This window comes from Diospyros lotus, chromosome 13 (assembly GCF_014633365.1).
Source record: "Diospyros lotus cultivar Yz01 chromosome 13, ASM1463336v1, whole genome shotgun sequence".
Lineage (NCBI taxonomy): Eukaryota > Viridiplantae > Streptophyta > Magnoliopsida > Ericales > Ebenaceae > Diospyros > Diospyros lotus.
Window position 1 is genome coordinate 4,800,878 of NC_068350.1, and position 14,974 is coordinate 4,815,851.

At 38.7% G+C, this 14,974-nt stretch overlaps 1 protein-coding gene across 1 annotated transcript in view; it reads right to left on the reverse strand.

The window, feature by feature from the left end:
* Nucleotides 1-14,974, reverse strand: part of LOC127787972 (delta(14)-sterol reductase) — a 36,471-nt gene that overhangs the window by 17,188 nt on the left and 4,309 nt on the right. The window contains exon 5 of the mRNA XM_052316083.1: nt 5,752-5,843. Within this exon, the coding sequence (XP_052172043.1) occupies nt 5,752-5,843 (92 nt within the window). The remainder of the gene's footprint in view (nt 1-5,751; nt 5,844-14,974) is intronic.

Here is a 14,974-nt window from a genome sequence, read left to right on the forward strand (position 1 = left end):
GCGGTTGAACTATGGTGTATGGGTCAAGGTTTACAGGATCATTTAACTACCAAGGCCGAGAATGTGACCACAGCTAAAACTGAGTAGCAGAGAGCTGATGCTCTATTATGCAGTCTCTTATGGCAGTCAATTGATCATTCTCTTCATCCGATCTATACTAACTACACCACATGCTGTGAGTTGTGGGCTCAGGCTAAAGCTCTATACACTAATGACATTCAACGTCTTTATTCAGTAGTGTCTAATTTGCTTAGTTTACGACAGTAGGGTCTGAGTCTTCCTAATTTTCTTGGTCGGATGGCCTCTATTAAAGCTGAATTTAACTCCTTATTACCTGCTGGTAAGACTGTTGCAGAGGATCTAGCTCAGCGAGATAAATTCTTCATGGTGTGTACTCTTGCTGCCATTGGTCCTGAACTTGCTCCTGTTCGTGATCAGATTCTTGCTAGTCCTACTGTATCTACTATGGATGAAGTGTATTCTCGTCTTCTACGGGTTTCATCTGTTCCTAGAGTACCTTCATCTTCTGCAAGTGATCATTTAGTTATGGCTTCACAGGTTCAAAGTAGTGGCAAACAAAGAGGAGATCGTGGTAATCGGGGCAAACGCCCCAAGTGTAACTACTATCACAAGTGGGGACATACAAAGGAACAGTGTTATAAGTTGCATGGTCGCCCTCCTCGTGTTAATGTTGCTCATGCTGATGGTTCTCGATCTGAGTCCTTTGATAGTCATCCACCACAATCTATCCTTCTCACTGGAGCTGACTATGATGAGTATCTCAAGTATAAGACGTCCCAACAATCCTCATCCACAGTTGCTTTTGTCGCCCACTCTGGTGATTCCACTGCCTGTCTTGCTCAGTCGTCCTCTTTAGGACCATGGGTCCTAGATTCAGGTGCTTCTAACCATATCTCTGGTAATCCCCATTTGTTCTCTCATTTTACTAATTTTATTTCTTTACCTTCTGTGACATTAGCTAATGGGTCCAAAGCGGTTGCTAAGGCTGTTGGCACTGACAAACCCTTACCTTCTCTGCCTTTAGATTTTGTCCTTTATCTTCCTCATTGTCCCTTTAATCTTGTCTCTGTTAGCAAACTTACGCGTGCCTTAAATTGCTCTATCACTTTTGATGATCATTCTGTTACTATCCAGGATTGCAGTACGGGACAAATGATTGGCGTCGGATGTGAGTCGCAGGGTCTCTATCATCTCAACCTTCTTGCATCTCTTGTTGCTTGCTCGGTGATTGAGTCTCTTGCTCTTCTCCACAATCATTTGGGACATCCCAGTTTGGCTAAGTTTCAAAAGATGGTCCCCAGTTTGTCTAGTTTGTCGTCTTTTCATTGTGAGTCTTGTCAACTTGGAAAACAGTCTCGCACTTCTTTTCCAAAGCGTGTCAATAATCGGGTTGTGTCCCCGTTTGCTTTAGTTCATTCCGATGTCTGGGGTTCTAGTCGTGTTGTGTCTGTTTTGGGTTTTCAATATTTTGTAAAGTTTATCGACGATTATTCTCGTTGCACATGGTTATATTTAATGAAAAATCGTTCTGAGTTATTCTCAATTTTTGAATCCTTTTGTGCTGAAATCAAAATGCAATTTCATACCTCTGTCCAAGTATTGCGCAATGACAATGCCCCCGAATATTTTTCTCTTCCCTTTACTACTTTTATGTTTTCTTAGGGGATTTTGCATCAGTCATCTTGTGCATATACACCACAACAGAATAGGGTTGCTGAGTGTAAAAATAGACATTTGATTGAAACTGCTCGCACTCTTCTTCTACATCATCATGTCCCCTTTCGCTTTTGGGCTGAAGCTGCTCTTGCTGCTTGCTATCTCATTAATAAGATGCCCTCCTCAGTTCTTCAGCACCAGATTCCTCACTCTCTTTTGTTTCCTGATCAACCATTATATATTCTTCATCCCCGTGTCTTTGGTTGCACTTGCTTTGTCCATAACTTGTCTCCCAGTCAAGATAAATTGTCTGCTCGGTCCATCAAGTGCATTTTTCTTGGTTACTATCGCTTTCAGAAGGGTTATCGGTGTTATTCTCCTGACACCCGCTGCTATTTTCTTTTAGTGGATTTACCTTCTTTGAGTCGTCTTCTTTCTACTCTTCACCTCCTTCCGAGTGCCAACCCATTTTTGAGGCCATCCCTCTTCCCGCGAGTCCTCTCGCTTCTATGCTCCCTGTTTCTTCTTCTACCCCATTGCAGGTGTATCATCAGCATCATCAGCCTCGGTCTCCTCCAGGTGGAGATGTTGTTCATGCGCCTTCTCCCGTGTCTCCTACTACTTCTGTGACTCCTGCTGTCTCACATCCTGCTCCAGTCTCTCCACCTGTTACGGTCTTGCCTTCTGAGGATCTGCTTCTTATTGCCCTTCGAAAATGTACCCGTTCTTCTCGCAATCCTCACCCCATTTATAATTTTCTTAGCTATCACCGTCTCTCGTCTCCTTTTTGTGCTTTTGTGTCTTCCTTATCCTCTGTTTCAGTACCTAAGACTGTTAGTGAGGCACTTTCTAATCCGGGTTGGCGACAAGCAATGGTGGATGAGATGACTGCTTTGTATTCCAATGGTACTTGGGATTTGGTCCCTTTACCCCCAGGGAAATCTCTTGTTGGTTATCGGTGGATCTATACTGTCAAGGTGGATCCTGATGGGCAGGTTGATTGCCTTAAGGCCCGTTTGGTTCCCAAGGGGTATACTCAGGTTTATGGTCTTGACTATGGTGACACTTTTTCTCATGTTGCTAAGATGTCCTTTGTGCGTTTGTTTCTCTCTATAACAACTATGCGCCACTGGCCGTTGTATCAGCTAGACATTAAGAATGCCTTCTTACATGGTGAGCTTCAAGAGGAGATTTATATGGAGCAACCTCCTGGGTTTGTTGCTCAGGGGGAGTCTGGGCAGGTTTGTAAACTCCGTCGCTCACTATATGGGTTGAAGCAGTCTCCTCAAGTTTGGTTTGGTCGTTTCAATGCTGTCATTCAAGACTTTGGTATGACTCGTAGTGAGTCTAATCATTCGATTTTTTATAAACACACATCACAGAGGAGGTGTATATACTTGGTTGTCTATGTGGATGATATTGTTATTACAGGTGATGATTAGGATGGTATTGTTCAATTGAAGAAACATCTTTTCCATCATTTTCAGACTAAGGACTTAGGGTTACTTAAATACTTTCTTGGCATAGAACTTGCTCAATCCAGTTCTGGTATTGTTATCTCTCAATGAAAGTATGTGTTAGACATTTTGGAAGAAACTGGGATGCTTGATGGTAAACCTATAGACTCTCCTATGGACCCTAATGTAAAGCTCTTACCAGGATAGGGGGAGCCTCTTGTTGATCCGGGAAGATACCGCAGGCTAGTCGGAAAACTTAATTATCTCACTATCACTCGCCCAGATATTTCTTTCTCAGTTAGTGTTGTCAGTCAGTTTTTGCAGTTTCCTTGCGATAGCCACTGGGATGCAGTAGTCCGAATTCTCAGGTTTATTAAGGGAGCTCCAGGTAGAGGACTATTGTATGAAGACAGAGGTCATACTCAAGTAGTTGGATATTCTGATGCTGATTGGGCAGGTTCTCCTTCTGACAGACGGTTTACTTCAGGATATTGTGTTCTAGTTGGAGAAAACCTAGTATCTTGGAAAAGTAAAAAGCAGGAGGTTGTTGCTAGATCGAGTGCAGAAGCAGAATATCGTGCTATGGCCTTGGCAACGTGTGAATTTATCTGGTTAAAACAATTGCTTCAGGAGCTCAAGTTTGGAGAGATATCACAGATGAGATTAATTTGCGACAATCAAGCTGCATTATATATTGCTTCCAATCCACTCTTTCATGAGAGGACCAAACATATCGAGATAGATTGTCACTTCATCCGAGAGAAGATTTTATCTAGCTGTATTACCACAGATTTTGTCAATTTCAATGACCAGTTAGCAGATGTCTTCACTAAATCTCTGAGTGGTCCTCGAATTGAGCATATTTGTAGCAAGCTCGGTGCATATGATATATATGCTCTAACTTGAGGGGGAGTGTTGAGTTATATGGTTATAATCTAAGGTTAATCTTATATTAGAGCCCATGACCCATGGCCTATTGTATTTGTATATATAGGTGTATAATCTATGAGTTTAATTAGGTTGTAAATACATATTAAAAACTAGGGTTTTCTTCCTAAGCTTCACATTGTTGTTTATTCAGTTCCATTCCATCCTGTCTACAGACATTTTTAAGCACATGTTCTGACCTTAATAGAAATGGGCACTGCCATCTCTAAACTGTCCAACAAATTTATCAGCAAATGGAGTTCACATTATATACCTTGATACAAGGTCCAGAAACTCACTGTTGAATACTCTTACAGAAGGCCTGAGTTTCAGTAACAGAGTACATTGACATTTTAAAAAGTTAATAAAAATGAGTAAAATGTAATGGACTCTTATCAATGAGGCACTTGATATCTATCCCACATAGACGAAAAGAGATCTCACATAATAAATCCATAACTTTATTATGATTGCATATATATTCAGCCAATAATTTCTCTATTGTGTAAAATGACAGTGCTCATTACATAATAAAATGACAGTCTGCTCGACCACTTACAGCATTTGCATTTTTCTTTTGAGGGCTTTTTGTTCAAGATAAACCATGATAACATTAATGCTGAGCCATTACCAAGAACATGATTTTTGAACAAGGAACTTGGTAATGTAACACGTAAGGTGCTAAATCAAGACCCAGTAATAAAGACTTCATAATAGAAGTTTCAAAAATCGAAGTATTCAAACACATTGTACTCATTGAATGCATCTTAATCAGCAGTGAGTTTAGGCCAAATCACATACAAAACATGGATCCAGTGCTAAAACTACAGATAAGGATAAAATACTGGAAGGACCTCATTTGTCAAAAATTGAGAACAAGTTAGCCCCCAATATTAGGATGGAAGAAAAGAAGACTACAAGTACAAGAAGCAATGACGAAGAGATTAAAATATTTGAGAAATTCATTCTGGCATGTAAAATAAACTAGAGGAAATTTTAAGCCAGCCATCCAATAAAATATTTAGACATAAAATCAGAAGAACTCAATTCAAATAAAAATCACTATGACCAGAAGTAGAAAAACGGATAGAGACACATACATGAGAATATGGTGAGCTAGAGAAAACAAGAACAAAGACAGTACAAGTATATAGCAAAACTACATATTTTTATTTGTTTCTTTGAGAAAATAATTCCAAACAAAAATCTTGAAAAAGAAAATAGTAATTCAATACATCAATTTAAACATTATTCAACCTATGAAAGCAGCACTCACTCATATGAGAAGTATTATGAAAAGATGGTGCGACCCATTTACCCCAGTTTTCTTCTGATCAAACCCCAATTTAGACAAGAAACTAAAACCATAGTTCATATATTTGATACATAGACCTTTCAAAAAGCTTAAGATTGTCAAGGAAAATGAAACTAAGGAATTAGAACACCATTTAAACAGCAATTGTTGAATGGATGAACATGAATATTTTTTCTGAATTCACTCCATCCCAGCAGGGATCAAGAGTCATTAAGGATTCACATAGCCACAAATCCTTTTCATGGAAGCCAATAAGGATCCTATTGGAAAGAAAGAAGAAAAATTAAGACAGCTACATCATTGTTTGAAGTGGATTCACAATACCTAATTTTCCATTCAATTAAAAATTAGTCCTACAGAAATTACTAGAAGTACCAGTCATGAATTAGGATTCCTGTAACATGGGGCTTTAGTGATGAACTCTGATCATGTGATCTGCAACCAGCAACATATAGTACCAATGTTACCTGTATTTGAAATAAAGATGAAAGATAGATAAGATTGTAGATGTTAACCTGGGAGCACTGGAATGCACTTATTTTATGATTGGAAATACACAAACACAAGCGGATTGATCTGATAGAAAAACAAGAACAACAATAACAGAAATGAAATGTACAGAATTCATAAACCAAACCACACGAGACAACAATATCATCCTGGTTCAGATCATTCCTTAGAATGACCCTACATCCAGCCTTCAAACCCCTTGAGAGCAGTCTCCTTTGATTAGAATGAATCAGTACAACAAGCCTTTCCACACAAGTACAATCTTGATCTCACAAGATTACAAAAAACTACCAATATCTAGCCTTTACTCTGAACAATATGCACTCGCTAATCATGCATTAAAGCGATTAACCCCTGCCCTCTTATTTATAGACATAGGGACAAATCAATACATTTAACCGAGTTTAGTTATTACTGGTTTTACCCCCCAAGACATTAGTTACCGTTGGAAGATGGCCTAACTAATTCTGCCGCTTTGACAAATAGACTTGTTTCACTGACTCCTAGGACTTACTCAATGCAAACTAGACAACAAATCTCCACCATTTGCTTTGAGTACAGTCCAACCTTCAAAGCTGATCTTGCTCTCCTTAGAACCTTCATGATTACCTGATCATTCACACAAACACATATTAAGAAGCTTTAAACAATGCAATTTTGATAATGGAACAGTCTTGGTAAACATATTTGCTGCATTATCTTCTCCTACAACTTTAATTAGGTTAACTTCTTTCTTCTCAAGAATTTCCCTAATGAAATGATACCTCACATCTATTTTTTTGAAATAAGTGAGCAGAAATATATTAATGAAAATGATACCTTATATCTATATGTTTGGTTCTTTCATGGTGAGCCAGTCTGGTTCTTAGCTAAGTGAATAGCACTTTGGCTATCACACATAAGATTTGCCTTCACATTTCTTCCAAGTAGTTCACTAACTATACCTTTCAGCCAAATAGCTTTTGTAACAGCTATATACTCAGCTTCAACGGTTGAAAGAGCCACCACAAGCTGCAGATTTGTCTTCCAGCTTATGGTTGAATTCCATAGTTGGAAAACATAGCCTGTGGATGATCTTCTCCTATCCAAATCTACTGCAAAGTCAGCATCTGTGAACCCTAAAATGCATGACTCTTCTTCTAATTTTGCTCCACCATAAACCAAAGACATATTGATGGTTCCTTTAATATATGTAAAAATCCATTTCACAGCATTCTAGTCAGCCTTACTCAGATTTGCCATAAACTTGCTAGAAACACTCATAGCATGGGCTAAATCCAACCTAATACAAACCATACTGTACATTAGGCTACCAACTACATTTGAATAGGGAATTTTAGTCATTTCCCTAGTGCCCACTTCCTCAGTGGGCGATTGCTCATGGGATAATTTGAAGTCCTGAGCAAAAGGAACATTTACATCCTTTGCATCAAGCATATGGAACTTCTTAACCAGCTTATCAAGGTAGGATTTTTGGGACAGCAAGAGCTTTCTTTGCTGCTTATTTCTACATATTTCTGTTAAAAGTCATTAGTACTAAATTAGGGGTTTTCAAATGTGAGAGAGATGTCAGGTTATTTTTTGTATAAATTCTTCTAGAAGGGTATGTTTCTAGAAGGTTGACCAGTTCTGTTTTAACTGCTTCTTAGGGGCAGTCGGGCAGGTTGCTATTTCCGCCTCTATAGCTTATAAATAGAGGTTGGGAGGTAGGCTTTGTAGAGAGCTTTTTCATAGTGATTTTATACTATCTTGTGCGAGTATGTGTTGTGTATGAAAGAGGGTATATCTTTCGGGTATCAACTCTATAGCTTTTAGGTTTTATGGGCTGTGAAAGAGTTGGGTGTAAGAAGCACATGTAATCATGTATCATTTTTCAAAGATAGTGGAGAAAGCTAAGGGCAAAGCCAATTTGGATGTAGGTCTCATTTGAGACTGAACAAGGATAAGTTTTCCTGTGTTCTTTTCTGTTTTTGATTTAATTCTTGTACTTTTCTGCTTCTCTGTTATATTGTGAGAGTGTGAGATTGTTCGGGTGTGTGTTGAGGATTGAGTGATCAAACTAAGAGGTGAGATTTATGCTAACAACTTGGTATCAGAGCTTGGCACCTCTGAATTGATAAAGAACTAAAGAATCTCAAGACAAGAGAGACGATCTCAGGGAAAAGGATGGCGCCAATTACCTCACGATCAGACATTGACAAGTTTGATGGGAACAATGATTTCGCTATGGAGGATCAAAATGGAGGCACTCCTTTGTAGTCTCGATTTGGAGGGGGCACTAGAACAAGAAGATAAGATAGAGGAGACATCAACTGGGAAAGAAACTCAAGTTCTAACCGCAGAACAGAAGGAGGCCCAAGTGGAGATTAACAAGAAGGCATACAACATGATAATCTTGAGCCTAAGCGACAAGGTTCTAAGGGAGGTATCAAAATTAAAGTCTACGACTGACATTTGGAAGAAACTGGAGAATCTATACCTCAAGAAGATTCTCTCCAGTCATCTATATCTCAAGACCAGGTTTTTTACTTTTAAAATGCATGATCATAAAAAATTATAGGATCACATAGATGAGTTCAACAAATTATGTCTAGATCTTGAGGATATAGGAGTGAAGTATGATGACGAAGATAGGGCACTAGTTCTCCTACATTCTTTACCTAGGTCTTATGAACACTTTGTAGACATTCTAAAACATGGCAGGGATAACCTATCTTTAGAAGATATAAGAGGTGCACTTAATTCAACATAATTAAGATTCAAGATGGATGGTAAAACTAGTCCAGGAGATGCTCTTACTGCCAAGTCTCGAAGTTTTCAAAAGAACTCTAAGAATAGAGGGAAATCTAGGTCAAAATCTAAGAATGGTAGAAACTCTGTAAGGTGTTATTACTGCCAAGAAGAAGACCATATAAAAATGCATTGTCCTAAGAGGAAGAAAGACCACGTCGATAAAGAAAGTTCTGATAGGGGGGGGGGGGTTTAATATTTGTGATACCGGGTATGATAGTGCAGATGCCCTAACAGTAAATGACAGAATAGACAATCAAGAATGGGTTATGGACTCAGGATGTTCCTTCCACATGACCCCAAAGAAGCATTGGCTCCAAAACTTTAAGGAAATTAATGGGGAAAAGTCCTATTCAGAAATAATTATGAATGTAAAATTCAAGGGGTGGTGGATGTTAGATTAAAGATGCATGATGGAACCTTTAGGACCCTCACAGCCGTGAGATATGTCCCTGAACTTAAGAGGAACTTGATTTCTCTTGGGGAATTGGATAGGAGCAGTTTAAAATTTAAGGGTGAGGGTGGAATGGTGAAAATAAATAAAGGCTCTCTAGTATGCATGAAAGCAGTGTTAAGGAATGGGATTTACATTTTGCAAGCAACCACTTTATGTGGTAAAGCTGCAACTGTAAGCTCAAACTCTCATGATAAGGCAAGATTGTGGCATCTAAGAATGTCACACATGAGTTAGCAAGGGCTCAAAGAACTTGCCGAACAAGGGATATTGGATTTAGGTTAGTCTCTCGAACTAAGCAAGTGTGAATCTTGCATTTATGGGAAAGCAACTAAGATAAAATTTAACAAGACAGAAGACAACTATTCATTCATCAAAAGCACCCCTACTAGACTACATTCATTCAGATTTGTGGGGTCCATCCCAAACATTGACTCATGGGGGTTCTCGGTACTTTCTGTCAATAATAAATGATTTCTCAAGAATGCTATGGGTATATGTCCTAAAGTCTAAAGATAACACTTTTGAAACCTTTAGAGCATGGAAGACAATGGTAGAGAACCAAAGAGGTAGATCAATGAAGGCTATTAGGACAGATAATGGGTTAGAGTTTTGCAATAGGGACTTTAATCAAATGTGTAAGGAGGGAGGTATAGTTGGACACTTAATAACTCCTAGGAACCCTAAGCAAAATGAGTTGGCTGAGAGGATGAACCGGACTCTTTTGGAGAGGGTAAGATGCATGCTCTTTCATGCAAACTTGCCCAAGTCCTTTTGGGGGGAGGCTATTTACATAGCAGCCCATATAATAAATAGGTCACCCTCTGCATCAATACATTTTCAGACCCCATATGAAGGGTGGACAGGGCACAAACCAAGCCTTACACGCCTTAAAATATTTGGATGCCTAGCTTATGCTCATGTGAAGCAAGGCAAATTAGAGCCAAGAGCCAAGAAATGTCTATTTATAGGTTATGCCTCAGGAGTTAAAGGTTATAAGCTTTGGAATCTAGAATCAAAGGGACCTAGAACTATAGTCACGAGAGATGTGACCTTTGATGAGTCCTCTAGCATGAAATCAGATAACCATAACACCCAACATAGCCCAAAAGAGGAAAAAAAACCTGTTCATGTAGAAATAACAGGAATTAACCTATCAAATACCTCAAAACTGCCTGAAACTGCATATGAGTTTCATGACAGTGACCATGAAGATGATCATGCTCAAGACCAGACCCAAGAATCTTCTCACTATGAAAAAGATGAAGTAGACAGTGATGCAGACTCCAGCCTAGGAGATCAACCAAATCCGTATAGGTATAGTGTTGCAAGGGATAGACAACCTAGGGTTCGCAAACCACCCCAAAGATACGGTTATTTTGATCTAGTGCCTATGCTTTTACTAGTGCAACCGAAATAGTGGGGGAAGAACCAATGACCTATGAAGAAGCAATGTCCTCCAAGGATGTTGGAAAATGGCTAGAAGCCATGAAGTCTGAAATAGAATCCTTAAAGAAAAATCAGACTTAGGAATTGGTTGAAAGGCCAAAGGGGCAGCACGTTGTAGGCTGCAAATGGCTGTTTAAGATTAAGGAAGGGGTAGGAATTAACCCTAAGCCTAGGTATAAGGCTAGGTTGGTTGCTAGGGAGTTTACCCAAGTTCAAGGCATTGATTTTAATGAGATATTCTCCCCAGTAGTGAGACATACATCTATAAGGGTTCTATTAACCATAACAGCTCAATTAGATCCAAGATTAGAACATATGGATGCTACAATTGCCTTCCTTCATGGGGACCTAGAGGAGAAAATTCTAATGGATCAACCAAGGGGTTTCAAAGCTAAAGGAGAGGTGAAGAAGGTATGCATGCTTAAGCAATCTCTAAGGCAGTGGTACCGTAAATTTGATACGGTTATGATAAGCCAAGGGTATTCTAGAAATTCCTATGATAATTGTGTGTATTATAAGCATGTTACACCTAGCATTTCCGTATATTTACTATTGTATGTGGATGACATGCTCATTGCAAGTCAATCCCATCAAGAAATTCAGCTACTCAAGCAAAGGCTGAAAGCTGAATTTGAAATGAAAGAGTTAGGTGAAGCCAAGAAAATTCTAGGAATAGAGATTTCTAGAGATACACAACATAGGAGGATATACCTATCTCAAAAGTCTTACTTAGCCAAGGTTTTATCCAAGTTTGGAATGACAAATGCAAAGGTAGTTAGTGTGCCTTTTGCACCACACTTTAAACTGTCCTCAGTCCAATCCCCTAAGAATGAGGAAGATAGGAAGGAAATGAGCCATATTTCATACTCGAGTGCGGTAGGTAGCCTAATATATAGCATGGTATGCACTCGGCTAGATTTAACTCATCCTATAAGTGTTGTGAGTCGTTTTATGGCAAATCCAGGGAAAGCCCACTGGTCAACAGTAAAATGGATGTTTAGATATTTGAATGGAACCCTAAGTCATGTCCTAACTTATGGTGGTGATAAGATAGGAGTCCAGCCTAGTATCCTAGGGTATTTAGATGTAGACTATGTTGCTGATATAGACAAAAGAAAATCCACAACCGGATATGTGTTTAAGTTGTGGAACTCCACAATTAGTTGGAAATCAAGTCTCCAACATGTAGTAGCATTATCTACAACCGAGGCTGAATACATAGCAATTTCAAAAGCTTTTAAAGAGGCTATGTGGCTTAAGGGACTAGTGAGTGAACTGCTAGGCTTAGAGGTTAAGACCACTTTGTTATGTGATAGTCAAAGTGTCATACATTTATCTAAGAATCAGGCACACCATGAGAGGACAAAACATATAGATGTGAGACTCCATTTTATAAGAGAAATGATTGAAAATAAATCTGTTTTCTTAACTAAAGTTGCAGGTGAAAACATTGCAGCAGACATCTTCACAAAAGCAGTACCATCAGCAAAGCTTCAACACTGTATGAAGATCTTACAGTTTGGACAAGCAGGGATCTGAAGGTTGCAGGAACTGGGAGAAGCCTAATCAAGTCAAATGGGTGGAGAATTTGTTAAAAGTCATTTGTACTAGATTAGGGATTTTCAAATGTTAGAGAGATGTCAGGTTATTTTCTGTACAAGTTCTTCTAGAAGTGTATGTTTCTAGAAAGCTAACCGGTTCTGTTTCAACTGCTTCTTAGGGGCAGTCGGTCAGGTTGTTATTTCCACCTCTATAGCTTATAAATAGGGGTCGGGAGGTAGGCTTTGTAGAGAGCTTTTTCATAGTGATTTTATACTATCTTGTGCGAGTATATGCTATGTATGAAAGAGGGTATATCTTTCAGGTATCAACTCTATAGCTTTCAAGTTTTATGGGCTGTGAAAGAGTTGGGTGTAAGAAGCACATGTAATCGTGTATCATTTTTCAAAGATAGTGGAGAAAGCTAAGGGCAAAGCCAATCTGGATGTACGTCTCATTTGAGACTGAACCAGGATAAGTTTTCTTGTGTTCTTTTCTGTTCTTGATTTAATTCTTGTACTTTTCTACTTCTCTGTTATATTGTGAGAGTGCGAGATTGTTCGGGTGTGTGTTGAGGATTGAGTGATCAAACTAAGAGGTGAGATCTATGCTAACAATTTCTATGCCTAAAATTTTCTTAGCTTCTCCTAATTCCTTCATTTCAAAGACTGATTTTAGTCTCAACTTTAGATTCTGAATTTCTACAACTGCTTGGCTTGCAATCAGCATATCATCTACATATAGAAGAAGACATGTAGAGATCTCATTAGGCATATATTTGAAATAAACACAGCAATCAAATGCACTCCTTTAAAAACCTTGGACTAACATAAATGAATCAAATTTCCTATACCATTGCCTAAGGGATTGCTTCAATCCATAGAAGGATTTCTTTAGCAAGCATACTTGCTCTCCTTTTCCTCTAACTTCAAACCCCTTTGGCTGCTCCATTAGAATGCTCTCTTCTAATTCACCATGGAGAAAGGCAATGGTGACATCCATTTGATCTAGGCTAGGGTTTAAAAGTGCTATTATGGCAAGTAAGACTCTAATAGAAGTATGTCTCACCACAAGTGAAAAAACTTCATTAAAGTCTATTCTGGGCACTTGAGTGAAGCCCCTTGCTACTAACCTAGCTTTATACCTAGGTTTAAAATCGTTTCCAGCACCTTCCTTGATTTTATATAATCATTTACAGCCTACAACATTTTTCCTAAGTTTTTTTCCACCAAAATCCAAGTTTTATTTTTCCTAAGAGACTCCATTTCAGTTTGCATGGCTGCTAGCCATTTCTTGGAGTCTTTTGAGTGCATTGCCTCTTCATAAGTAAGAGATTCCTCACCTGCTTCTTCCATTGCACTTGACAGTGCATAGGAATTTAAATCCGAATATCCATACCTGACCGACAGCCAACGTAAAACTTAGTCGGATCCAAACCTGTGAGGAGAGTTGATGAAATGGAACAATTAGTCACAAAAAGAGGTAGAGGTAGACCCAAGAAGACTTTGGGAGAGACATTAACATTTGATATGAAATATATGGATCTAAATGAGGATATGACAAAAAACAGAAATACATGGAAGTCTAGAATTCATGTAGCCGACCCCACATAGTGGGATAAAGGCTGGATATGTTGTTGTTGTTGTATCCATACCTGACCGGTGCCTACTAATCCTTCTTTGCCTATCCCAAGCAACATTGTATCTCCCATGGTCTTGCTCACTGTCTATACTAGAAGAACCTTCACTCTCTCTTTGATAATCTGAATCCTGGTCAAGAGGGCTGTCTAAGATATTTTCAAAGGATTCTTCTTGCTGTTCAAGTTCCACAGCCTTAAATTTTCCTTCTTCATCCTTTGAATCATCTATCTTAATGTCTTTTATAGTGGAATTTTCATCAAAGGTAACATCTCTACTTACTATAGTCCTAGGCATACCTATTTCTAAACTCCACAGCTTATAACCCTTTACACCTGTAGAATATCCTATGAACAAGCACCTCTTTACCCTAGGCTCTAGCTTTCCTTGCTTAACATGGGCATAAGCTAAGCATCCAAACACCCTTAAATGGTCTAAGCTAGGCTTATGACATGACCACATTTCATAAGGGTTTTTAAATCCTATAGCATCCGAGGGTGACCTATTTATCACATAGGTTGTAGTAGCTACAGCTTCTCCCCAAAAAGATTTTGGTAATTGAAAATCACGCATCTTACTCTTTCTAGCAAGGTTCAATTCATCCTTTCAGCAAGGCCATTTTGCTTCGGATTACCTGGGGCTGTTAGGTGTCTTAGGATTCCATTTTCTTTACAAAGATGAGAGAATTCTTTATTACAAAATTTCAAACCATTATCAGTCCTAATGATTTTAATTTTGCAGTCTTTTTGGTTCCCTACCATGGTTTTCCAGCTTTTGAATGCTTCAAAAGTATGGTCTTTTGATTTTAACACATAGATCCAAACCATTCTAGAAAAATCATCAATTATAGACAAGAAATACCTAGCTCCACCATGAGATAAAGTTTGGGCAGGGCCCCACAAATACGAATGGATATAATCTAAAGGGGGCCTTAGAGGAATGGATGGCCTTTTTAGAGAATTTTACTTTTACAGATTTTCCAAATTTACATGATTCACACTTATCTAATTCTGTAACTTTTCCATCTCCTAATATCCCTTGCTTAGTTAATTCCTTAAGTCCTTGTTCACTAATACGAGCCATCCTAAAATGTCACAGCCTAATTTGATCATAGGCCTTTCCTTCACTGACTACAACTTCACCACATAATGTGGAGGCTTGCAGCACATAGATTCCATTTTTAAGGATTGCTTTCATACATATAAGTGATCCTCTAGAC